At 43.6% G+C, this 25,340-nt stretch overlaps 3 protein-coding genes across 4 annotated transcripts; 2 read left to right on the top strand and 1 right to left on the bottom strand.

Moving 5' to 3' along the window:
- The first annotated feature begins 1,506 nt into the window (after nt 1-1,506).
- LOC105898947 (solute carrier family 2, facilitated glucose transporter member 5) lies at nt 1,507-6,612 on the top strand. The gene is made up of 12 exons (XM_031566392.2): nt 1,507-1,780; nt 2,044-2,142; nt 2,243-2,403; nt 2,609-2,733; nt 2,836-2,988; nt 3,632-3,757; nt 4,004-4,191; nt 4,527-4,637; nt 4,792-4,893; nt 5,297-5,372; nt 5,702-5,829; nt 6,215-6,612. The coding sequence occupies exons 1-12, from the start codon at nt 1,745-1,747 to the stop codon at nt 6,419-6,421; spliced, it is 1,512 nt and encodes a 503-aa protein (XP_031422252.1). The 5' UTR covers nt 1,507-1,744; the 3' UTR covers nt 6,422-6,612.
- A 108-nt stretch (nt 6,613-6,720) lies between these two features.
- On the bottom strand, nt 6,721-12,084 carry ca6 (carbonic anhydrase VI). The gene is made up of 10 exons (XM_031566391.2): nt 11,740-12,084; nt 10,804-10,983; nt 10,017-10,165; nt 9,733-9,828; nt 8,767-8,833; nt 8,480-8,637; nt 8,119-8,245; nt 7,925-8,008; nt 7,753-7,785; nt 6,721-7,626 (listed from the first exon to the last, which is right to left on the bottom strand). Exons 1-10 carry the CDS (start codon nt 11,822-11,824, stop codon nt 7,007-7,009), a joined length of 1,599 nt encoding a protein of 532 aa, XP_031422251.1. The 5' UTR covers nt 11,825-12,084; the 3' UTR covers nt 6,721-7,006.
- A 2,368-nt stretch (nt 12,085-14,452) lies between these two features.
- Nucleotides 14,453-25,340, top strand: eno1a (enolase 1a, (alpha)). Of its 2 annotated transcripts, none has more exons than XM_012826127.2 (12): nt 14,453-14,559; nt 17,292-17,386; nt 19,396-19,491; nt 20,429-20,487; nt 21,076-21,145; nt 21,278-21,411; nt 21,590-21,812; nt 22,774-22,971; nt 23,716-23,917; nt 24,084-24,192; nt 24,430-24,488; nt 24,826-25,340. In XM_012826127.2, the coding sequence occupies exons 2-12, from the start codon at nt 17,302-17,304 to the stop codon at nt 24,887-24,889; spliced, it is 1,299 nt and encodes a 432-aa protein (XP_012681581.1). In that variant the 5' UTR covers nt 14,453-14,559; nt 17,292-17,301; the 3' UTR covers nt 24,890-25,340. The 2 variants fall into 2 exon arrangements, with proteins under 2 accessions (XP_012681581.1, XP_012681580.1); XM_012826126.2 differs by lacking the exon at nt 20,429-20,487 and adding an exon at nt 20,070-20,128.

Here is a 25,340-nt window from a genome sequence, read left to right as displayed (position 1 = left end):
CACTCCGTGGCGGCTGAGTTATGATATAACTCGATTACAGTGAAGTAAGTATAGAAAGGAAGCCGTGCTGGCTTGCAGACAGGCTCTACGCAGGTTATTTCAGTCCCAGAAGCAGCCTGGCAGCGCTGTCACTTCACGAGATTCAATTACGTGCAGGATGATGTGCATTAGAGTGTGCTGCCATGGCTCAAGGCGAAATCCAGGCCCTCATCCAGAGCAGAGGACCTCAAAGGGGCTCGAGTCTCGACAGGCAGACCTGTCCACGGATGCAGTCGCCTGGGAGGTGATCTCCGCTCTTAGGCACCCTGCCACCCAACCCCCACCCCCTGGGCTCTAAAGGATTGCCTCCGCAGTAGGATCAAGTGCACAAGCCCAGCAAGACAGCCAGTCAGTCAAACAGGCTTTAGAGCTGCAGTGTTGGGGCGAAGGGCACAGGAAGAGGGATGTACTGTACCTAAAGCGTGTGCTTTTGGTTAAGGGCTTGTTTGCCACGAGATGATGCCTCCAACATGCCTGTAACATGTGCTGCAAACTGCTGCAGTTGCAAAACTGCTTGAGGGGAGAATGTGGCAAATCAGAACCCTCTTTAAATTGCTGCTCTCAGGTCCCTCAGCAGATAGTGCTGAAATTGTGGGTTTCTCCTCTCCTAATGATCTCAGTTAAAGGGAAAAAAACTTCATCTCTGTTCCTCAAATATTCTCCTCTAATTCTTCTTCTTCTTCTTCTTCTTATTCTTTGTACCAAACTTCTGCGCTTAATTCAGCACGAACCGCTCAACTTCATTCAAACTTTGTTGCGTAGGTCACTTATGCTATGTATTTTTCATTTTTCTGAACTTTGTACTGTACTTTTTAAGATATTAAGAAAAACTAATGCAATTTCTCCCATTGACTTACATTGGGCCATTGTGTTTCTCTCCATCTCTCCATCTTTCTCTCTATACCTCTCAGTCTATTTTCTCTCACACTCCATCTCTCTGCTTCACTCCATTTTTCGTTCCTTCTTTCAATATTTTACCTCTTCACTCTCTCTTTATCTCATTATCCGCTCCTGTTCACTCTTCTATACTTTCTTCTTTCAATTACTCTGTCCATCAATTCTTACACTTTTTTCAACTTTTTTGTCAGCCATTTTTGACTTTACAGTCCTCTATCCTACCGTCCATTTCCTTTACTTCCTCCATGCCATGTCTATATCTCCTATCATCATCATTCAAACATCATTCAAACATCTCCTTCCTCCAGTCCATTCTCTTTCCTATTTGCACTCATTCCCTCTCTCTGTAGAACCTCCATCCACTTGTTTTTTTCTATCCCTTTCCAACTCCTCTTTCTCACGCTCCACCTCTCTGCCTCACTCCATTTTCTCTCCTTCTTTCAGTATTTTCCCTCTTCATTCTCTCTTTACTGTCTTTATCCATAGCCATTGTTGTTCACTCTTCATTCCTTTCTTCTTTCACTCTTGTTCACTCTTCTTTCCTTACTTCTTACTTTTACATTTCATGCACTGGTATTTCCTTCAGGAAATGCATATTCTAGTTAGACTTTACATTTGTTTGGGAAACTGGTCAATACACCTGCTACTAATGTAATATGTGAGCGTGCTTAACACATATCTGAAGATCAGGGAAACGCGTTGCAGGGGTAGTTTATGGAAGAGTGTTTGATACAAAGTCCAAGGTTCACCTTAAACCTTGCCTGTCACGAGAAGCTGTTTTCAAACAACAGAGAGACGTCTCAGAAACATGGAGAAAACGGGAGAGCGAGCCGAGAGGAAAGAAGTAAGCCTTCTAAATAATTATGAATTGATAAACTAAAAGCAACTATAAATGCTCATAAATATGCATTTTTTTTAAACAAAATAAAAAAGACAAAGAAAATGTGTTGCTGTGGTGTTTTATGTGACATGTAGTGTTCTGTCAAAACCCATTAACACAGCCAGATACTAAAGGAAGGGATGATTTTTGGTGTCCCTTACCCCCTTACCATGTAATTGACCTGTTCCACTTGTAAATTATGGATTCCTGTTCACTGTGTTCTCCAGAGGCTGACTCTTGTCTTGGCATTGGCAACACTCGTCTCCACTTTTGGCTCCTCTTTCCAGTATGGTTACAATGTTGCAGTGGTCAACTCCCCGACCCCAGTAATATTACACTCCTTATTAAAATTGATCTTGATAGGCACTTCATTATTATTGGTCTGGCTTTCTTGGCAAGTGCTGATTTCTTGGCTCTGTCTTAAAGTACATGAAGATGTTCTACCAGCATGCATATGAACTTCGCTATGGAGCAGTAATGGACAGCAGCCTCCTGACCCTCCTGTGGTCCCTGACTGTCTCAATGTACCCGCTTGGAGGGTTCTTTGGATCTCTCATGGTAGGCCCTTTGGTCAACAAATTAGGAAGGTAAAGAGCATAACAAAAATGTACCTTAGTAAATATACCGTAGTGATTATTCATTGCAGTCCAGCCGACTCTGTAGTTTACTATCATTTTGATAGTAGCATTCTGGTCAAATCCATAAATCTGTGATATCTATCCACCTCATCAAGCAGATCAGCATTTGTGATATGTGGCTCCTCTGTGTCACTTGTTTATTTTTCCTTGTCAGAAAAGGAACCCTCCTCTTCAACAACATCTTCTCCATAGTCCCTGCGATAATGATGGGGTTGAGTGAGGTGGCCAACTCCTACGAGATGATCATTGTCGCCCGCTTTTTAGTGGGCATCTGTGCAGGTTTGTTTGACTCAGATGAACACGTGGCAGAGTTATCCGTTGGCAGCTGAGATTAAATGGATTGAGGCTAGAGGAATGATGCCCATGTCTGTGTTTTTCCAGGCCTCTCTTCCAATGTGGTGCCCATGTACTTGGGGGAACTCGCACCGAAAAATCTAAGGGGTGCCATTGGCATAGTGCCCCAGCTTTTCATCACCATTGGCATCCTTACTGCCCAAGTGTTTGGCATACGGTATATCTTGGGCAACCGAGAAGGTACAGTATGTCTCTGAGTGCTGAGTTCCAGCTCTTATTTAAAAGATAATTTGAAACCCTCTACATTTGTTTTCAAAGACTTTGTAATTAGAGTGGCATCGGTCCTGCATTATTCAGGTTTGACCGTTTAATGGAGAAAATATAAACCATGCAGTATTTTGAGTCCACTGCTGGTATTTGTCCCTGTCATACTGTTCCAAATTCCTAAAGATATGTAAACAGTACAGTAAGTATTTAATTGGAATGAGAGGATTTAATTGGCCATCAGAAAAATTTGTGGTTTGAAGTGGGGACTAGTTTGACAGGGAAGTGATTATTTCTATGGAAAGTAAAAATGTCTGTGTTGGAGGTGAGCCAATAACAACAATGATCCAAACGCAAACACCCTGTGTACATTTCGGTTATATGACTTAGTCCCTGTGAAACCCTCTTCCTACATTAATGTGACTCACTAAGCCACAACCAGATGTTTCCCACAAACCGCAGTGTGGATGATGGATTTGCACCGGTGCCTGATCTGTGCCAGACGGGCCTTCGTAGGCCTCTGTAAGCCTGCTAAGCTGGGGGCCCTGACTGCTGCAGAGCCCCTGCAGTAGTTGGGTCACTTCCTGCACTTTGTCACCCCTCTCACCCCTCTTCCCAGGCTGGCCCATCATGCTGGCCCTCACTGGGGTCCCGGCGGTGCTGGAGCTCCTGCTGCTGCCCTTCTTCCCTGAGAGCCCACGCTACCTGCTTATCCAGAAAGGAGACGAGCACGCAGCCAGGAAAGGTAATACACTTTCCAGTGGAAACCTGCTAAGGCGTGGTGGTGCAGTGGCCACCTTGTGCTCCATGCCTTAAAAAGACTAAAGAGTTCTATTTCATACCAACGAGCCCAACCAGTACTGTTTTCAATCTAATCTAACCTGCATAATGGCCTGGGATATGGCACATGTGGCACGCGCTACCCTGAATTTAGTGTTGACTCAGTTGTGCATCATCTTAGTGATCCTAACTTCCTTGTACTCCTCTGAAGCTCTGCAGCGCGTGCGTGGCTGGGACGACGTGGACGAGGAGCTGTCTGAGATGCGTGAGGAGGACCAGTCGGAGAGGACGGAGGGGCGTCTGTCCATCCTTAACCTCCTGTCCTTCCGCTCGCTGCGCTGGCAGCTTATCTCCATCATCATCATGAACATGGGCCAGCAGCTGTCCGGAGTCAACGCGGTGAGTGTGGGTGGACTACCTGTGGGTGGACACAGCGCCTGCTGTTTCAACAGGAAGACCCTGACTGATCTCTGTCACAAGGTCATGCCCCCATAACCTTTCTAATTCTAGAACTCTCTGGGTTCAAATCCAGTGTGGGGTGGCGAGAGGTTATGGTGTGTGATTATTCACAACAACCGGAGGTCAATTTGTCAGTATTTTAAAAATGAGGGATATGCTTTACCATGGCACAATATGATTTGAAATGTGCAACTAAACCAAGAGCCAAAGTTCCTCCTCTGAAAATGTAACTCATTGTAAGTGTAACTAAAACTTAATCATTGCTCCCCCCACAGATTTACTATTATGCAGACAGCATCTTCCTCTCTGCTGGTGTGAAGGAGAATGACATACAGTTTGTGACAGTTGGAACAGGAAGCGTGAATGTCTTCATGACCGTTGCAGCGGTAAGGTTCACACCTTTCTCCTCACCTTTTTTGAGCACAACTTGTCCCTCTGCTCATTTTGCTCCAAACAGTCACTCCTGGTTGGCATCTCCCTGATGAAAGCTGAGCTGTGTGAGAACCGAGTGCTGTGATGAAAATGAATCTTGTTTATCAGGTATTCATAGTGGAGGCCTCGGGCAGGAAGCTGCTGCTTCTCCTTGGCTTCGCGATATGCTGTGTCGCGTGTTTTGTCCTGACCATCGCCCTCAACTTTCAGGTACGCAACCGAACACACATACAACTGTTATTATTTAAGCGTTGCCCATTCAGTAACCTCACACCTACTCCATGCCAGAGCTCTCTTTCAAAAACAGTCATAAAAGCTTGGTCACCTGACACTGGGCCCTTTTAAATCAGACTGCCACAGTTTAGCTGGGGACTGTTTGGGAATTGAACTCCTGAGCAGCTGGATCTGCTGCGGTTGCATACTTGAATCCGTGTAAACAGCGGAGGCCAATAAAGCTGGCTGATTTATTTCACAGTTTACAGCAGCTGCGCTCTCTCTCTTTGTCTCTCTCCCTCTCTCTCCCCCTCTCTTTCTCCCTCTCTCTCTCTCCCCCCCTTCTCTCTCCCTCTCTCCCCTCTCTCTCTCTCTCTTTTTCTCTCTTTCTCTCAAACAGGAGGGCCTGAGCTGGATGCCCTATGTCAGTATTGCGTGTGTAATCATCTACGTCATCGGACATGCCATTGGACCAAGTAAGACCTCCCCTGCGTCCATGTGCCATTTATCTAGTTGCTTTCCTTTTCACATACTAATTAGGAGCTTCAAATATACTATTGATAGCTGTAGATGGATGATAAAATGCATGATCGTGACACTATATATTTTTGCAGTACGCACAAAAGTTTACAGGGAACTGTGATGAGTTGTACTGTGGTCAATACCTGCTGACCACATCATATCGGCTCCCAGAAAGAAGCAGACATTAAAATAGGATGCCGGTAATATTGAGCTGAGAGATCAATGAGGATGTAGGGTTGTCCGGCTCACTCTCTCCATCACCTGCTTTCTCCTGTCTTTCCAGGCCCGATCCCTTATGTCATCACCACAGAGATATTCCGACAGTCCTCCAGACCCGCTGCTTTCATGGTCGCCGGCTCCGTGCACTGGCTCTCCAACTTCACCGTGGGCCTGGTCTTCCCCTATCTTGAGGTTAGACATCAACGCATACAGATGGGTGTTAAATGGTGGTGGTGGTGGGGGTGGGGGGTGGGGGGGACATCATCCTACGGGAGTCACATTTTTCTCCACATTTTTCTTTTCCATTCACTGCATATGAATATATGCATTTAGCAGGATCAGGTTGTGGAATTGAAAACCCATGAGCATATGGCAGTGTTTCTAATTCCTCCATTCAGTTGGAAGGAAATGCAATTAAGTAGATCACTGCTTCCTTATAAGCCTGAGCTGTATAAGGCTGGAGGTGAAACTGTGGTAAAGTCTCTCATTTCCTCATACCCATGTAAAACTCAATGGGATTACTCATGAGAAGTGTCAGTGATGAACAACACTGAGAGGTGCCTCTGTGTTTCTGCAGGAGGGACTGGGGCCCTACAGCTTTGTCATCTTCGGGGTGATCTGTTTCATCACTCTGGTCTATATCTGGGCGGTCATCCCAGAGACCAAGAACAAAACCTTCCAGGGGATCAGCCAGCTGTTCGCTAAGAGGAACAGGGTGGAGATCAAGGTGGAAAAGGCAGAGAGCGATACTAAAGAGGAGTGGGACAAAGTCACAGCATTTTGAGAGGCACTGAGCCTTGAAGGACCAAAACTATTTTGTTTAGCTATGAAATGGAAGCATCTGATATGCATTTAATCAGGATTTATTTGTATGTCCTGTGTCATATGTTGTGGGTGGTCAAGGGTAATGTACTGAAAAGTACCCATGAGCAGCTCAGAAAATTACTAAAATATACAAACTTGCTAGTGTCGGTATTCTGCCATGTTGAATATGCCTCATTGACTCCTAACCCATCTATAGTAAACAGCGGGCAGATGTGACCTTTAAAATCATCAATCTCTGAATCAAGCAACAAAACCAAATTTTGCAAGTATTGGTTTATTGAGGACACACAGATATTAATTAGGCCAACTATGTCCATAAAAAAGTGGGCCAGTGAATACAAAAACAACCAATCAATATGGCCATCAGGCATTATAACAAGGCATGAAACCAGTTTTTTTTTATGAAATATAAAATTGAGTAACATTTTTCATAACTCGCATGAAAATTCATATGATATCTTTGGGTTAGCTGCAGTCTACGCAGAGGTTGTGAACAGCTTTAAACACACTGAATTCAGACTAGCTAACTGCGAGACCATGTGTGTCAGGGGCACCTGTGGTCCGTGTCCAGCTGCACGCCTCCGTACAGGCTGAGCTGCGTGACCCCCCAGCTGAGCACGTTCCCTCTGACGGTGCCGTTCTCGCAGGACATCTGCTCACGGATCTCCCCCGCGCTCAGCACGTAGTCCCACACATTCACATCCGTCATGTGGCCCACGAACGCGTCCTGGTCTGAGATCCCCAGGAAGCCGTCCTGGTCCTTCCCCAGGATGAACATGCCCCCGGACGCGACGGTGTAGCCGGCCCGCAGGTACTGCTCCTCCCCGACCATGCCGTTGATCCACAGCTCGGCGCCACCGGTGTGGGACGCCCAGGTCATGCAGTAGTGGGCCCAGTTGAAGGCGCGCAGGTCGTGGGGCAGGCTGACAAACTCGTTGCCGATCCACAGCCCCACGTCTTGACCCATGGTGACGACGAGCTCGTTGTCGTGCGCGGGTGTGGAGTAGGAGAAGATGGTGTGCGCCTCGCCGGGGTAGCGTGTCCGGATGCCCATGCAGGCCGTGAAGGACTGCAAGCTCATGGGGTGGGTCAGGTGGGCCAGCGCATAGCTGCCTGTGTTGCGCTCGGTGAAGTGCAGCACCAGTGGGTACAGAGCCCGCGGCCCTGGAGGAACACACAAACCAAACACGCCGATTAGGCAGCTGTCTGCTGCCTGTTCTAATCAGGGTTCACTTGTACTTGACAATCAAAGACAAATCATTTCTCCAGGGTAAAGTATGAAGCCCTCACTTTTACTTGTAGGTCTAGCATCCCCCATGGCACCTGTGTAAAGGTAAAGAAAGCAAGACAGGACAATCCTGAAATTAAATTGCAGTATAATAAATGTGTAGCTGGTCATGATTGAACCACAATCATTTGTAGAGGTCAAAATGTGGATGTGCCTATATCATGCCAAGCCTACTTGTACGTATGTATTTTCCGAGGGATGTTATCAGGCTCTCGATCTTCAAAAGTTTGAATTCAATCTCTTCTTGGCGACAGAAAGCTGTAAAAGGGAGAGAAAGATAGCAGAAGGAAGACAAAAACAGAACAGGCTGGTATGGTCACCAGTACACGCCACAGCTGCATGGTAAACATGTGAGGTGGTGCACGTACATCCTTTGCCCAGGCGAGGCAGGAAAGAGGACTCCACCACACGGTCATTCAGGGGCTGGGCTATGCGGTAGTCATTCCACAGGGTCTTGTTGTCATGGTCCATTAGAGTACTCTCCAGCTTCCTAATCTGCAGGAGGCCGTGAATTTAGAACATTGTGAGCATTATACATATACACTACACTATATTCACAATATTATGAATTATTATACAATATGTTAACACCTTATAATTTCTGTAGAATTGTGCACTGAAAGTAATCTACCAAAGAATAATTCAGCATCCATGGCAAAACACGAAAATGACAGAACTGTCAATAGAGTAGGAACTAAGACAGAGTGGAGTGTTCTGAGTTGAGTATACTTGATTGTGAGAGAGGGTGATGGGCGTGTCAAACACAGTCCATATGATGCTCTCATAGCAAGGTGGTGTAGTGAGCGATCCTTCGTATCTGAAGAAGTGATTCATATTCTCTGGGAGCATGGAGCGGACATTGATGGTGGAAAGGTTCATGGACTGACCTGTAAAAGAAAACAGCGCAGATAAATAATACATTTGGTTATGTGACTGTCTGCAGGTGTGTGAGTCTGCTGGGGTCAAAGCACACCACTGGTGACAAAAAGATGTATATTCCTCTATTTATGCTTCACCTGCATATTTGACTTTTGCTAAGTTGGAGATAAAATCACTGTAGTAGGTGTTCTCGAAGTGCCCATCCTGCAACACAAAAGCACAAACAGCTAAAACCACACACTCAAACACACAAATACTCATCTTATAAATGTTAAATGCGTGTCACGTAACACCACTCATTGATGAGGAACAGTTGAGACATGGAGATCTCATCTAACAATGTCTGTGCCAACTGCGTCATCAAATAAAAAAAAAATTAAAAAAAAAATAAAAACTCATGTATACTTGAGACTTTTGGATTAAATATGCATTAAACAGGATGGCCACCTGGAGACTAAAATCTAACATTTTTTTCACATCTTTACTGGGGACTACAACAAACATATGACAAAGCACATTTTTTGCCAGTAGGTAATTCAGAATCTTGACAACACAGGGCAGCTGAGAGGAACAGTCTGTGGCACTGTTGCCAAGGTGATGACCTCCTGCAGGAACAGTGACCTTCTCTGCTGGTGACCTGAATGCATTCCTATGAGACCACAACATCAGCCAGCGCCAACACGCAATCATCAGATCAATGTGGCCATTTACTGTGGCTGGGGTCTGACACCTCGCTGGTGCCACATTTATCAGAGGGTACAGGGTCACTTGGCACCTCGTCCAGATTGCCTCGCGACTCACTCAAAGAAGATCTGACGCCTTGTGACAGACAGAGGTTGCTTCTGTGTGGTTCCTTTCAATGCATTATTTTATTTGCTCGTGTGCCTTTAGAATGTCATGTAATGATAATGCATGACTAATGGTCTGGAAAATATAGCGGGCAAAGCTACACTGCAGGATATTCCACTCTACCACAAGATGGCAGTGTTGCACCCGGCACAGTTTCATCAGCGCTAAATACAGATCTATAAGGAAATGAGTAAGATATCAAGGAAGAAAATTATAATTTTGCAATGATTGTTTGAATATTACATGTTTCTCACCTCATAAAAGAAGGCCAGAACCGCCAGCCCATCAGACTTATCTTTGGCCTCTGCAAAGCTCTTGTACTTCTCAGAGTTATAGTGGACAACATGAAGCTGTAAGAATAGGCAGAGAGAGCTGGTGAAATCATACTATAGTTTTCTACAAGGCAGTAGAAAAAAAATGTTGACGAGGAATATTCTGAATATCCCTCATGACATAGAATGAAATGTAAACGTTTTATGTGACGTTGGAAGTGGGATGAGGATATTTTATGTGATGTGGGTGATGCTAAGGCATGCACCTCTGCCATGTAACGTATGCCATCCACTGTGTGCTCAGCTCCGCTGGCCTCCAGGTCCCAGCCGCCCCAGTGCAGATGCATCTGCACAGCCGTGTAGCGGTCAGGAAGCCCCTCGGTGATCATCATGGTAGGGGGGAGGTCAATCTGAACTGTCAATGTGCATTAGATGTTACCAAATTTTGTAATAGTCAAGTCATCAAGTTCAAACTTTTGCAAGCTATTACCTTAAACTCTAATCTGGGTCAGAGTGAATGGTGTTTCAGTGATGCAGGTTTATCTATGGCAGAGGAGCCAACATACACTAAAAATGCCTGAAGGTTTTCTCACCACATATGCATGGAGACATGTGAGTCAGTCAATAGTCACAAGCCATGAAAATAATACAGGCCATTAGGGCCATGGTGATCGAAAATGCTTTTCATGAACTTAATTCCTTCATCCCTGCTGTTTTCCCAAAAAATAACTGAATGCATTGCAATGACAACTGGAGAGCAAAGAGTGAAATTCTTGTTAGGGCTACCAAGTAACAAATTCCTAAAACACGGATAGTAAAGTACATTTTCCCCCTAATTTGGGTCCAGTAATTTGACTAAGTACTAAAGTTGTATTTAATAGAGGAACATTTACAAGAACAATGGACAAAAGGTGGCAGTACGAGTTGTGAGTCAAAAGTGAGTCATGGCCATCTCAAAACATGTGTTGCAATAGCAACTGTAGTTCAAATAAATCATGCATTCAATGAATGTAGGCTACATGTTCAGTAACGGTGTGTGGATCTTTATCCTACCTGAATGACCATTGTTGGTCATGAGAAATTTCCCGTTTATCTCATCATATCCAGTAAGTTCCAACTCTGGCATACGGGGGTTGTGGCGAACGTTACGCCGCTGGATGTCAATTGGAGACTGTTTGTGGCCACCGCACGCAGGGTACTCTTCTGCCCAGTGCATCTGGTCCATTGCACCTTCTATCAAACGAGCGGGGCACATACGAATCAAAAGCAGAGAAAAGCGTTAGATCTAGCTTAATTACTTACAACAGCTTATTCGGTGTGATTAAAGTTAATTAATGCTAATGGCATCGATGCAAGTATTCCAAGAGTCTTTGGTTTACAACAAGTTAGGTGCCAAGAGAGTATAGGACTAATATTAAAAATGTTTTATTTGTGTTTATTCTCAGTGCTTGATGCGATGGATTTTCACAAGAATCACTGAGTTTGTATGTAACACACCTTTATGGTCTCTGTGCTCTCTTCACTGTCTACTTCGGGTTTGATTATAGCCTACCATATGTAACGGCATTAGAAGTGTCTAATAACTTACTAAACAGACCAATAAACAGACTTAAACAGTCATCTGCATGCTAGCATTGCTTCTTCTGAGATTTGTCAATAAATCAATCAACTTCGTTTCTCAATACACGCTTGATCATTACAAGATAACTATGTCAAGCGTAACAAAGTACATTTCCATTTTGACACAACGAATATGTAATGCTGTCAAAGCTCACCTGTAGGCTCTTTAGTAATACTTCATAGTCGACTGATGACAACAAGTAGCCCGTAATAGTAATGAGTTTTCCAAGTTTGAGTTTGAGCCTCGATATTTTTATTAACCGCGTACCAACCACTTCCACGTTGTTTAAATAACTACCAACCACTGTCACATTGTTTGAATAGGTACTCTTCACAGGATATATAATACATAGTTGGGCAGAAACGTACCTGAGTATGTCCAGGGGATTCCGTCCACGCCAGCGTTGGTGTAGTTAATTAAAACAAAAATTATGATAACAGACAGCCACTCCATTTCTAAATGGTCGTATTGCTTCAGCAGGCACTTCAAACTTAGCAAACGTCGCCTCCAACCCTCTGAATGAAACTAGGAGGGGGGATTACACAGTTAAAACGGTCTGATAGAAGCCAGTGGGACGAGTCGTTCCTGGTTGCTCACAGGGATGTAAAAGGACCTGTAATGTGATAGCCTATTGATCGAATAGGCTATATCCCTTTAGAAAATAGTGCACACAAGTTTTTTTGTTGTTGTTTTCTTTGCAGATGTTGAATTACCAAAAAGGTTATACTTTCTTTTCGAATGATGCACTTGTTCTTTGTAGGCTACACTGTGTTCTGGATTTTGTTTATCCTGTGTGCCTAGTGTTTGTCTCTCAGTAAACTGTGATATTTAGTTAACTGCAATTGTACGCTCCATTTATGTAAAATAACATGCCTACACTTGCAAGGGCATCCTGCTAAAGACGTATATGTAAACAACCGAGACTACTTGTAAATTCAATGTGACACATAATTAATGAGGTGAGCATACAAGGCCTAAATAACCTAGAGACTATCAACAAATTAAATGAAAATGACGTCATTAAGGCTCTGCCTGCTCAAAAAGGATAAAACAGAGTTGTTTTCTCACAGGAAATGACTTGTAGCTCTGTGTAGTTTGTCTATCAACAATAAACGTATCAGATCTGAGAGTGAATCCTGAGTCATAATAGGAAGTAAACCATTAATCATTTCTCACTTCATAAACTATGAGGGTACTAAGATAATCAGATAATCTATGAGACAATAGTGTGAGACTGTCATATAAAATAAAAGATAAAATCAGACTTGCATAAGATCCTAAAGATAGAGTAGTATGACAACTCAGGCAGGTGGCTTGGCCTCAGCTTAGCCGCTATTCCAGAAGCCTCGGGTGAGTACACAAGACAATACCACACATGTAAAGACATGTTCATGGAAAGTCCTTCTAAGACTTCAACTACCTTCAACATACTCAACTACCACACCTAAATCAGGCCCACCTCATACCAGTGAAATGGGAAAATGAGAAATGTTCACAGCAAGATGATCAGTTTTTTTTTTTCAGTTAAGATGAACATTGTCACTCTTCAAAACCTATATGGCTTTTATGCCACTATTATTTCATAGAGCTATAACTCTGGTTGCACTAACCCTGCCTTTGAAAACAAACACAATACAAAATATGTGAAAGCAAAAAGGCTGAAACGGAATTTGAGTCATGCAGAATATACAGTATGGTTTTTTTACTGTGTCTTACTGAGGACACATGTCCCCAAAGTCTAACGGGAAGCTGTGAGATGACACTAGGCAGTACAAAAATTAGGGCGTCCTTTATGGGCTGGGTATTCCACAGAAAGAGGAACAGGAGGAAGTGAGCTGCAAGAGCCAGTTGGATCAGTAGGCCTTGCAGACTGAGTCCTGGGAAGGCTGCTTGTCACCTGGCTGTGAATAGAACTATGGTTACACAGTTGTCTGTGAAAAATCAGATGTGGGGGAAAAAATACAAAATCATGACGGGTGAATTTTGGAGATTTCACATGGCAAATTCGTGTGGAAATTTTGTGAGGGGTGAGCTCCCCATACAACATCAGTTTAGGATCATATGGTCTGGGCCTGGAATGAGACCAAATAATAATACAAAAAAAATATGCACATCATGTCAGTAGCCACCAGGTGACGCACTTGAGACCATGAGATTCCCAAGGTCACTGCGACAGGCGGCCATGAATGATGTGTGCATCCTCTCTGAACATGTATCCCCCTCTCCTCACAGAATCGGTGGGGAACTAAGTATTTTACCAAGTATAAGTTTTATAATTGGGTCGTATATTAAGTCATATATTTCGGCTGACCTCTAGCTATTAGCCGATATAACGGTAAATAACGCTGCAATGGCAAACTAATAAAATAGCATTGATTATAGAAATGCTTTAGGCAACAATGACTCCTACAATGGACAACTTCTCCCAGTACTTGGTCTATATGTGAAAACTAAAACGTAAAACTAAATTATACCTGTAATGTAGGGGACCTAGGTGCGCCAACTATACAAAAAAGTAGGCCTATGCAGGAGGAGAAGGAGACGTTGATGATTTGCAAACGTTACAACGTAATGGTTGACGCAGCACGGAAGGTCATACATGCAGTCAAATAGTATTGTCCAGTAACAACAATTGCTGCATGGTTGATGTAGCATTATTGATCGGGTGATTGTACAAAACGCCCAAGAGGAGAACCAATAACTCTTGCCCTTAAGAACAGCCGCAGTGACTCAGCCTCTTATAGCTGACGTTCCGCACGTACTCCACTATGCGTCAATATTATCCACTGCAGCATTCAGGTTACATTTATGAGAAAAACACAAAACTTTGTCTTTAAAAGCTAATTCATCTGACGAGCTCATGCTCCTGTGCAACGCAAATTCAGCAGATACATTTCTTTATATCTATTATCATTTTAACGTGTAATTAGATGACGCATTGTTGCAAGAGCCAGGAATCTCCGCATCCTCTACAGAGGCGTGGTCGTTGTAGTTGTGAACGTGCACTTTTTCACATGCGCTCTTGTAGTGTGCCGCGTGAGCCCAGCCCAGCCAATCATAATGCTAGAAATCGCTGCTCCGGTTTCTTCCGGTCTACTTATCAGTGGTCCGGATTGGTAGCATCGCCTTCTCTGCTTGCCTGTACTGTGGAGAGACAGCTATTCGTGCATACAGTTAGGCCAGACAAGGTAAGGAAAAGAACATTTTGTTTTACTGTAGAATACAGTGTGTCTATTAATGTTTGAATGGCAAAACTGCCTTTCTGAATCAGATCACACGTTTTGGGATGATAATGTGGCCATAGACTATACTACTTAATTAATTTGCAGATGTCTAAGTTGCTTTGTCATTGGCAAGTTCGTGTCGTTCTTGACTGTGACATTGCTGCTAAAATACATTTTTAAATATCACGTTTAAGAATATTTGTTTGGCGATCGACTCTTCTCGACTGGAATGCTATTCATACAGAGCTTTGCCATAATGATGCGGTCTATTTTAAAACATAGCCCACCCGTCACTTGGAGATGTCATTCTATGTCTGGCTCTGCAGTGCTGGAAGGGTGTCACGTTACGTGTAGCTTGGACAGAGAGGATTCAACAGGGTTGGTTCCTGTGAGTTTTAAGGTTCAGAAACACATTTTTGGCAGGCCTGGCCAACCAATTTATTTTCAGACATCGTCTCTGCGTAACAAAGCAGGCTGTTCTCTATTAACGAGAACGAAATTCTACCTGGCCAACGTTGCTCCCCTTTTTTAAAATGATGCGTGTTGCAAATAAGCGGATCGTTCGCTGGATATATTCTAGGGTACATAATTCACTCGTCATTCATTCAACCAAGGATCAGCACACTCGCAGTAGTATTTTGTGTGTCTTAGTATGAAAAATCACCACATTTTTTGTGCTCCTTATTATTAACTAAAATAATGATTTAGTTATATAGTTATTCGCAAGTTAAAGTGCCATTCAACAACTCTACGTTGTTTTTTCTTGTACTAGCCTACTAGAACGGGTTGATAGGGTAGGATATATTATAGACAGATATCCACTCTTTTACGTAATCGTTATGTATTTATTTATTTATTTGTCGGTTTATTTATTTATCTCTGGAGCCAGTAGACTACTCCTGTGGTTGTCAATGATGATGCATCACTCCAGTGTTCAGGCTTGCAATTGTAAAATAGTTTTTCATTGTCTCATCTCAGACAATTTGTTGAATTGGAATGTGAGTAGCATGGTAAACATGCTGTGAATCACTGTTAATTCGCCAAATGAATGGCCCCTACTGAACTGTAGGGTCACATGGTTTAGTCTGTGTAAGGGTCCACTCAGCCTGCTATATTGTTGCCAGTGGCAAGTTTCCACACTGACTTTTAAGGCCATAGGTTTTTCCATTGGTCCAGCTGGAGATGATGCACTTTTAGTAGTTATCTTCAGTGGCTGGGAAATTCAGTGTCCGGCCTCCACTCAGAGGTAAAGGGAGGAAGTAGACCTGTAGCATAACGGGGGGAAATACTCATTAGAACCAGCAGTTCATTATAGTGGCCATTTGTTTCATGTAATTCATTATACATTATATGTTTAATGTTACAGATGTGTTCAATGTTGCTTCAAGGGATGCAATGCCCTTTAAGTTAGTGGAACTGCTCTCTGAAATTGCTGCATTTCTCTCCCCCTTCCCTCTCTCTCTCACACACACACACACACACACACACACACACACACACACACACACACACACACACACACACACACACACACACACACACACACAGAAACACATACAACATACCAACTGTGTAAGTACATTTGGGTCATGTGATTTTGGATACTACCACCTTCATTTCTCTTTTGCCTCCCCCTTAGAAATGTGTGTATGAGCTCATGCAATTGGGGGAAAATGATTCTTGTACATTCAGTGAGTTGGCCCAGTGTGACACACTGAAAACAAATATTCCAGATGAGTTATTTTCCTGTTTGACTCATTTAAGGCATTTGACTCACCTTGTCAAGGAAAACAGTGGTTTCAGTTGAAGAGTTGTCATGTTTTTTCAGTGACAACAGGAAAAAGACAAAAAAGTGGGCAATCTCTCTTCTTCATTTGACTGTGAAAAGAACAAAAAAAAAATCCTCATGAAATTGAGATTCATGAGAAAGAGCCTGCATTAGTCTCTATGTCATTCTGTTCTGCCTGTACTGCAGTAAAATAATCAACTAAAACTTTATGTGACATTGAGAACAGGTCACCCCAAATTACCTTTTAACGACAAACACACAAAAGGATAATTACATTGCTACATTATATGAAATTTAGGCATGTCAAACGATAGTTCTATTTACAGATATATGTGTACAGAACTGACAAATGGAACAACTTAAAGAAAACATGACAAAATCCCTTCGTTATTACCATCATGTTGTCTGTGAATCTGCATTTCAAACAACCATGCTTTGATAAATGTTCCCTTGTGGTTTTTAAAATTAGGATTGGATATGGATTTCCATGTCTATTTTAGCTTGCAATGTGTTTAAACTGGTATGCTGTTTGAGGTTAAGGATGTACTAAGGAGGTTTTGTCTAAATCTTGTGAGCTAACTAGCAGACAGCCAACAGCAGCACCAACAACAGCACAGTTGGCACCAGCAAAAGCCAGCTAGCTGTCTAACTGATGTATTTCAGGAATATTGTGCTGTAAAGCTTGTTCTGTGCTGTAAAGCTGGTCTTATTTTGCAGGGTCTCATGCCCGGAAATGCAAAACTGCAGACTAGTGGGGACTACATATATCATTAACATGACTATTTACAGTGAAAATGAATTCCCACATAAATGTGCCTTAAAACTGTAAAAACCTACACAATGTTGCTTTAAGCCAGCATAGGACATTTACTTTGTGCTCTCCTAATGGTTTTTCCATCCCATACAGATCTTGCACCATGTCCATCCTCAAAATCCACGCCCGTGAGATCTTCGACTCTCGTGGCAACCCCACGGTAGAGGTCGATCTCTACACCAAGAAAGGTATTTATCATTCCCTGACAACCTCAAAGGCCTACAGCACTGCACAAATAGTCATCGGAGGAAAAAAGATGAAAAACGTCTCATCAAGAACATTCTACAATGATTTTAGACAGTGTCTTTGTATTGTCTGCCACAGCCACTTTTGGCATGAGTTCAGGTGTTTACCAGACTCCCATTCGATCTAGTCTGACCCAGTAGTTTAACAAACCATGAGGAGAAGAGGTCCTGCTCCTCTCACACAGAGCCAATACCCCTTCTGTTGGTGTCCAGTAGCCTGAAAACGCCACATCAGGTGGTAGCAGGGTTATAAATAGGCACAAGTAATAGTACACTGCCTGGCCTGACGGGCTACAGTAGAATCCACTGCACCGGTAAACATACAGAAGCATGCAGCACTGATATTTCAGAAGCACTGCTAAGAAAATGTGGCCATGTTAACTCTGCATGCTGAAGAAGTTGTGTTCTGGGGGAAACATTGCTTCAGAAGAGTTGTGATTATGCAGTATCTCTTATTTCAGCCATTCTAGCATTCACAGATGCAAATAAAATGTACGTATATCCTGTATTTTTTTTTTTTATCCTGCATCGTGAGGCAGCTTTGAAAAAATAGGAAGGCCCTTAATGATCTGTTCAGTGGCGTGGAAGCCTGTCTGGGTGATGGGGGAGTTGGCCAGCGGGGCAAAGGTATTGACCGCTTCTCTGGCCCAAATCCGTAATATCGAGGGACAGCTGCTTTTTCCACTGAATCTCATTCTCTCCCAGTGCATGGTTAATTGGTTGCTAGGCCTCCCTTTGTATGGTGACTTAACGTTTTAGCTGGACGGGCTCAGTTGGCTTTCACTCTCTGCCAAGCCTCTTCTGCCTGCCCTCCTAGTTGCATGAGATGAATCAGTGCCAGCAGCAAGTCAACCCAATATAATTCTGTCTACTTCGGATTATGTAATTCTCTTTCCCTGTGTTTGTGGGAGGGATGCCACTGTAAGCCACAAAGTGCTCCCTGTTTAGTCAGCCATCTTCACACACCCACTTCTACAGACAAAATGAGCACTTGCCTGCAGTGAAAAACTATGATTTGCGCCATTCTCTTGACATAATTACTGGGTAGTGGTGTAGAGTAGACCTCTGTGCCAACGAAATGTCTCATGTTCCATTTTCTCATGACTGGGTTTGGAGAGGAGAGTGGCAAGCACAGGCCAGCACACACCTTTTAAATCGATATTTAGATAGGAATGTTTCCTGTGTAGACTTAACTGGAGGTGATTGAAAGCTTTTTCATTTTGAAACGACAGATGGATTGTTTGTGACAGAAGTATTTAAAGGGGAAAAGTTTGGGAACAAATGATTTTGCCATGGTGCTGGAGTGGTAGACACACAGCAGAATTTCAGATTTTGATTGGTGGGGAGTTTGACCGATAACCAAACAACGATGTCTCGGTTCAGATGATTTATTAAAGACTATATTCATGGCGGCAGTCGCTGCTGTGTGTCTGTGGCTAAGCTCTAAATCCTCTCTAATCGCCAGACTCTGGCATTGGCTTGATTCTGATTTTCAGTTAGATGAGCCTGCTGAATATAATTCGCACATGCACATTTGCCACAGGCGGTAGGGGAGGGGGCGGAATGGAAGGGCAGCTGGGGCTTGGAGGGCCATCCTCAAATCTGATGAATAGAATGAGATTTTCTCTTTTTTTCCCCCTTTTTCTTTGTTTTGCTACAACACAATGGTTGGCATGCTGTATACAAGCTTAAGGATGTGAATCATCCACCCATGCGCACTCCCAAACTGATTTGTTTTGAATGACTGAAAGATTCATGGAATTGTAATGATAAATGATGTTAAATGAAGGACTGCTACCTTTCTAGGCGTTTCTTGTGGCATGCATCTCTGTAGTGTTACGTAACCACATGTGGGTGGATTACAAATGACTGCACCAGGCCCCGGGTAGAAAATGGCAAGCCAAGACCGTGATTACGGCACAGCCATGAATCTGTCACCGCCTCCTCTACAGGTCTGTTCAGAGCTGCAGTCCCCAGCGGTGCCTCCACTGGAATCTACGAGGCCTTGGAACTCCGTGATAATGACAAGACCCGCTACCTTGGCAAAGGTAACATATGATGTTTATCATGATGTAGGATACTATTTTTTCTTGTGACAAAATGTTCTTCGTTGTTTCAGTACATAAGAGGGGTACATACAGAAATAATATAAATGATATAGAAAATACGAAAAGGAAAAAATATATAAATTAATTATCCAGCACTGACTATTAATTTTTTTGTTTAGAATGCAACATACATAAAGCTTGTTATGTTTAAACTCATGTATACTTATGTATGTCAACACCCCCCTTCCTGACTAAACCAAAGAATGTGGCCAAAGACTAGTTGGTCAGGCCAGAAAAGCACAAAGGAGCAAAAATCATAAACTGAATATGAAATCTATGAATTTGAATACAGAATTGTTTAAGAGAGTTTTATTCTGAATCCATCAGTGCAACTACTGTAATGTCTAAATCCCAGTGTAGTTATTCTGGGTGGCAGTAGTGCAGCATTGCTTTGGAGCTGCAGCATGTCTTATGGGGTCACTGTCATCTTAGCCTGTGGCTTACTGTCCTTTCCAAACTGCTTTGGTTTTTCCTCCTCCATCATCTCTTCCTTCCCTTTCTGTCTTTTTATCTGTCAGGGGTGAAAAGAGCCGTTAAGTATGTTAATGAGTTTTTGGCCCCAGCTTTGTGTAACCAGGTAAAGTCGTGTGAAATAACAGCAGTGGGGATGAGTAACATTTCAACACGGATTTCACGGATGCATGACGTGTGGGTTTTCTTCTGACCACTAACCATAATAGGCATGAGCAGACGATCACAGATAAACTCCCCCTCCGAAGGCACATCGGTCAGCATCATTGAATGCCAAACTGACGGCTTGAAATGCCAATGAAATAACACTGTTACAAACAGGAGGTGCTCTGTGATGGTTCAGTTGTGCCTCCTCTGCATGGTCCTCTTTTCCCGGGGTCAGTGATTGTCTGCTTGTTCCTTGCAGGTGTCTCAAAAGCTGTTGCGCATATCAATAATACTATTGCACCTGCCCTGGTTCGCCAGGTAGGAATATTTATTATTTGACTAACATAGCAATGTGTAAAACTGTGAAAGAACTCTCGTGCCTGTAGTGGACAAGGTCAAGGCGGAACAGTCAGTTTTCGTTACGCAATTTATAATGGAGTAGGACTTGTAAACTTACATTTCTGCATGTGTGACAAACTCATATTATTTGTACTGTTGTTGTAATGTTGATCTGGTGAGAGGTGACCAAAATTCATGACTTTATAACATCTTTCAAGTCTTTCATTGCTGAATAACCAGCATGAACTGTACAACCTTAATGCTTCCCTAACCGATATGAGTGTGTTGTGGAAAACTTATCATTGCACTGATTTGGTGTTACAAAGGCTACTCGACCAGATCCTGTTAAAATGGTGCTGTTATCTTTTGACCAACTGCTGTCAGAATGGTGTGTTTGCTGTGGCACATTGAGTGGGTAAAGCACTTAAGTTCTGTTGTTTTATCAGGATCTGGTTCAGTAGTCACTCTAATCTTGTGTAGAAAAGAACACTAGTCTCTATGTATGAGAACCATAGCTGTATGTTGTTCTTACTTCTCCAAACTGACAGCTTTCTCGTTACCTCTCAGAGCGTGTCTGTCGTAGACCAGGAGAAGGTTGACAAGCTGATGCTTGACATGGATGGCACAGAGAATAAGTGTAAGCTTTTTTTTTTTTTGCCCTCCTGACACACGCTTTTATGTTATAAGAATCTGTAATGGTGGTCCCTAATAATGCTAGTGTGTCACAGACATCGTAGACTAATTTAACATCACTGCTCAAATTTCACAGCAAAGTTCGGTGCCAACGCCATCCTGGGGGTCTCTCTGGCCGTGTGCAAGGCCGGGGCGGCAGAGAAGGGCGTGCCGCTGTACCGCCACATCGCTGACCTCGCTGGAAACCCAGAAGTCATCCTGCCAGTTCCTGTAAGCCCTTTTACTGTTGCCAAAGAAATCAGCGTCGTTTTTTTTCCTGACATTCTGAGGAAATATTTGTGCCTTTTTGTTTTTCGTTTGGTCTGTGTGGGATGTTTTTGAACGCAGAGTGTTGGGGCTTTGTCCGGGCATGCCGGCTCACGAGAGCTTTTTTCATTTGTGTCCAAAGGCCTTCAACGTGATCAATGGAGGCTCCCACGCAGGCAACAAGCTGGCCATGCAGGAGTTCATGATCCTGCCCGTGGGCGCCAGCAGCTTCAAGGAGGCCATGCGCATTGGCGCCGAGGTCTACCACAACCTGAAGAATGTCATCAAGCAGAAGTACGGACAGGATGCCACTAATGTGGGAGATGAGGGTGGCTTCGCCCCCAACATTCTGGAGAACAAAGAAGGTGAGGGCTTAAAATGAATCAGTATTATTTTTTTTTCTTGGAAATATTTCATCACAACACTACACACACACACACACACACACACACACACACACACACACACACACACTATGTACACTCACTATTCACTGGATAATAAATGCTTTCAGCATTACCCTTCTTCAGTCTTGCCACCAATAGCTATAGCACTGTTAGTTTAATTACTGTTAGATAGTTATTGTAAGAGTCCCTCGCCCATATGAGAAAGTCCTGATGACCCCAGCATGAGAGCGGTGTAGTTCCCGCGGTTCCTCCTGTTCCCTGGTCCCTCAGCTGGGTTACAGGGGAATGCCACTCCAGTGAGCAGATGGTTTCCAAATTAAGGCCTCGACCAAGCACTGTAAACTGTGTGGCGTCTTGGCCAGAGAAGCACCTGAACCGTGGCCCATTTACGGATGGGAGGTGCTGATAAGGCAAATGCCTTTGAGCTGCCTGAGACAGTTTAAACTGCTCAGCCATGAAAGAGGCCCAGCGTCAAAAGTGTCCAGTGTAACATGCAGTGGATGAAGAACTGCTGATGATAATCGGACATGATACATTTGAGATGTTCTGGGACTCAAAACAAATAACCTAAATGACTTATGTTGGAAGCATGCAGACCACAAAATGGCTTATGTCTTCATGATATATGCCATATATCATGAGGACATCAGAGATTTGGTACCTCGAGTACAGGCGTAAAATGTACATTATACTAAAACCATTTATTAATGAATTACTTAGGTATATACCAATAAGGACATTAAACGGAAAGTAGGAACTAGTTTTATTTTCATTCGTGTTGTCATCAATTTAGTTTTTTCCCAGTGTAACAGAAATCATTTATGCCAGTATAAACAGTTGTTTGTAAATTATATGAAACCGTGACATTCATTCATTTGTCAGTCAGTTAAACAACCAGTCGTTGAACTCTTCTCCACAGCTCTTGAACTGTTGAAGACTGCCATCAGCAAAGCTGGCTACACTGACAAGATTGTGATCGGCATGGATGTCGCTGCCTCTGAGTTCTACAAGGGAGGAAAGTACGACCTGGACTTCAAGTCCCCCGACGACCCCAGCCGCTACATCACCCCTGACCAGCTGGCCGACCTGTACAAGGGCTTTGTTAAGGATTACCCAGGTCAGTATCGGTTTCCCCGAGCCACTGATCCAGGGATTTCTTGTAGGATCTTACCATTAGATAATGTTCCTCACAGCAAGGTACAGTTTCTGCTGCAGTCTCCCTCCAATACTAGTGTTTTCATTTGGAAGCACAGACCAGTAGATTACATGAGCTATTATAACCATCATCATTGATGGTTTCTGGTATTAGCTGCATATATTTGTTGATTATCTACAGTAAAATATCCAGCAGAAGGAAATACGTGTTGTGCAGTAACCTCAGAGATATTTTTAACCTCAGCCTGACATCACAGCTCAAACTAAAGCCTGCATGTTTACCCAGATATATCTGTATGGGCCTTTAAAAGACTGGGTCTTAAGGACCGTATGGGTGTAGTATGCTTCGGCTCAGTTCTGAAGCTAATAGGTTTCCTAAGATCCAATCAGTTAACCCCCTGAAACCTGCCCATTAAGCTCTGCTAATGCTTCCAACATGACAGATCACGCATGACATCCCTATTAGTTTGGTCAAGGATTTAGAGGCTCTTATTGGACACTGGCCATGATAATTATTGGTTCCCTCTAGTGACTCCTTGAAGTGTTCTTTGTGTGAAGTAGAAACACGGTATTGTAGCCCAGTGTCACCTTGACCTATGTAATATGCCTCTGAAGTGTTTTTGTTTATAGCAGAGATACTCAAGTAGGCTGCCCCAGCAGTGTTTTACCACTTTGCTTCACTCACTGATAATGCTCTTTTATTCAGTGGTCTCCATTGAGGATCCCTTTGACCAGGATGATTGGGAGGCATGGTCCAACTTCACCGGCAGCACCGACATCCAGGTTGTGGGTGACGACCTGACTGTGACCAACCCCAAGCGCATTGCCAAGGCCGTCTCAGACAAGGCTTGCAACTGCCTGCTGCTCAAGGTCAACCAGATCGGCTCCGTCACAGAGTCCCTGCAGGCGTGAGTTGCACCATCCTCATTGATTATGGAGAGTGTGTGTGTGCGTACATGTGCGTACGTGTGCGTACGTGTGTGTACGTGTGTGTACGTGTGTGTGTACGTGTGTGTGTACTTGTAGTTAATTGATACCCTCTGCTCTCTTCTCTCTAAACTCATCTGTCTATAGCTGCAAGCTGGCACAGACCAATGGTTGGGGAGTGATGGTGAGCCATCGCTCTGGAGAGACAGAGGACACCTTCATCGCTGACCTTGTGGTTGGTCTGTGCACTGGCCAGGTATGAGGTCTTACTGGCTGCCTTTCAAGCATTCAGTGAAAGGGTCATACTGGTTTCACAGTTACATTCATTCCCCTTGGTGGAAGGGAGAGTAAAGTGGAGAAACTACTCTCTATTTTACTGTCATAATGTCTCAGTATTACTAAGCTGTGGGTTTTCTTCTTGAAACAGTAAGTTAACTGCAATGAAACGGGTTTCTGATGGTTGTTATATGTCTGTTCCCTGTGTCTCCTTCAGATCAAGACTGGTGCTCCATGCCGGTCTGAGCGTCTGGCTAAGTACAATCAGTTGCTTAGGTAAGGTTCTGTCTTTTTAAAGTAACATTCGGTCCAAGGGCTGTGATGCTTTTGCAGTTTAAGCAGGAAATCTAAGCTGTTAACTAACAGACTGAAAGCTGAACTTAAGGGGTGTATTACTTGCTCATTCAACCTTATTTGAAGTTATTGCATACAGTGAGATCATGAGCGGAAGTTCTTGGGCAAAAAGGATGGCTACATAGTAGATGTTATAATCGGCCCCAACATTCACCAACACAAGACAAAATGTTGTCCTTGCACAGCCAAAAAAGAGCTCCAGTGAACAGTGGTAGAACTATGACACTGATCTTGGCTTTGTTTCTTTCTCACGGTACAGGATTGAGGAGGAGCTGGGAGACAAAGCCAAGTTCGCCGGCCAGAACTTCAGGAAGCCCATCTGAAGCGTCTGTCTTCCTTGGACCTCCGTGTTCCCCTTCGCGCATACACTCCCAAACTCATTATTCTAGCCACGCAAGGTTTCTCGTCCTAGATCAGAGGGAAGTTGGAACGAGGTCCAAGTCTGCAGGCCGTGGCACCTCTCAACCCCCGCGGTTGATCCGGTCCAGGCCTGAAACAGTGCCACCCATCCCTCTATGCTTTCGGCACCAGGAATTAGCATTGGTCCTTTAATTGTGTCTTCGTAACTTGTGAGATCTTTGTTCCACTTTTTGTGAGTTCTAGTGATCCTGGTCCCCCTTTTTGAGTATTGTTGTAACAGATCTGAGTTGTTCACTGTGCTGCTTTGTGTAGTACAGTAGAGTATGTGCGTTGTGTTGCTATTGAACAGTTATAGTGTTGCTCGTATGCGTGGCATAAGAAATAAAAACAGCGTTCCCTGAAGTGGACAGATTG

The sequence above is a fragment of the Clupea harengus genome, chromosome 4, assembly GCF_900700415.2.
Source record: "Clupea harengus chromosome 4, Ch_v2.0.2, whole genome shotgun sequence".
Lineage (NCBI taxonomy): Eukaryota > Metazoa > Chordata > Actinopteri > Clupeiformes > Clupeidae > Clupea > Clupea harengus.
This window is presented reverse-complemented; position numbering and strand designations above follow the sequence as displayed.

Bases quoted from the DNA above. Each gene is read 5' to 3' on its own strand.
- LOC105898947 (XM_031566392.2), top strand. From the start codon at position 1,745: ATGGAGAAAACGGGAGAGCGAGCCGAGAGGAAAGAA. The intron at 1,781-2,043 runs GTAAGCCTTCTA...TGTGTTCTCCAG, and splicing joins AGCGAGCCGAGAGGAAAGAA to AGGCTGACTCTTGTCTTGGC. The intron at 2,734-2,835 runs GTTTGTTTGACT...GTGTTTTTCCAG, and splicing joins TTTAGTGGGCATCTGTGCAG to GCCTCTCTTCCAATGTGGTG.
- ca6 (XM_031566391.2), bottom strand. From the start codon at position 11,824: ATGGAGTGGCTGTCTGTTATCATAATTTTTGTTTTAATTAACTACACC. The intron at 10,984-11,739 runs GTACGTTTCTGC...CTCGTTTGATAG, and splicing joins AATCCCCTGGACATACTCAG to AAGGTGCAATGGACCAGATG. The intron at 10,166-10,803 runs GTAGGATAAAGA...GCACATTGACAG, and splicing joins GACCAACAATGGTCATTCAG to TTCAGATTGACCTCCCCCCT.
- eno1a (XM_012826127.2), top strand. From the start codon at position 17,302: ATGTCCATCCTCAAAATCCACGCCCGTGAGATCTTCGACTCTCGTGGC. The intron at 20,488-21,075 runs GTAGGAATATTT...GTTACCTCTCAG, and splicing joins CACCTGCCCTGGTTCGCCAG to AGCGTGTCTGTCGTAGACCA. The intron at 24,489-24,825 runs GTAAGGTTCTGT...CTCACGGTACAG, and splicing joins AAGTACAATCAGTTGCTTAG to GATTGAGGAGGAGCTGGGAG.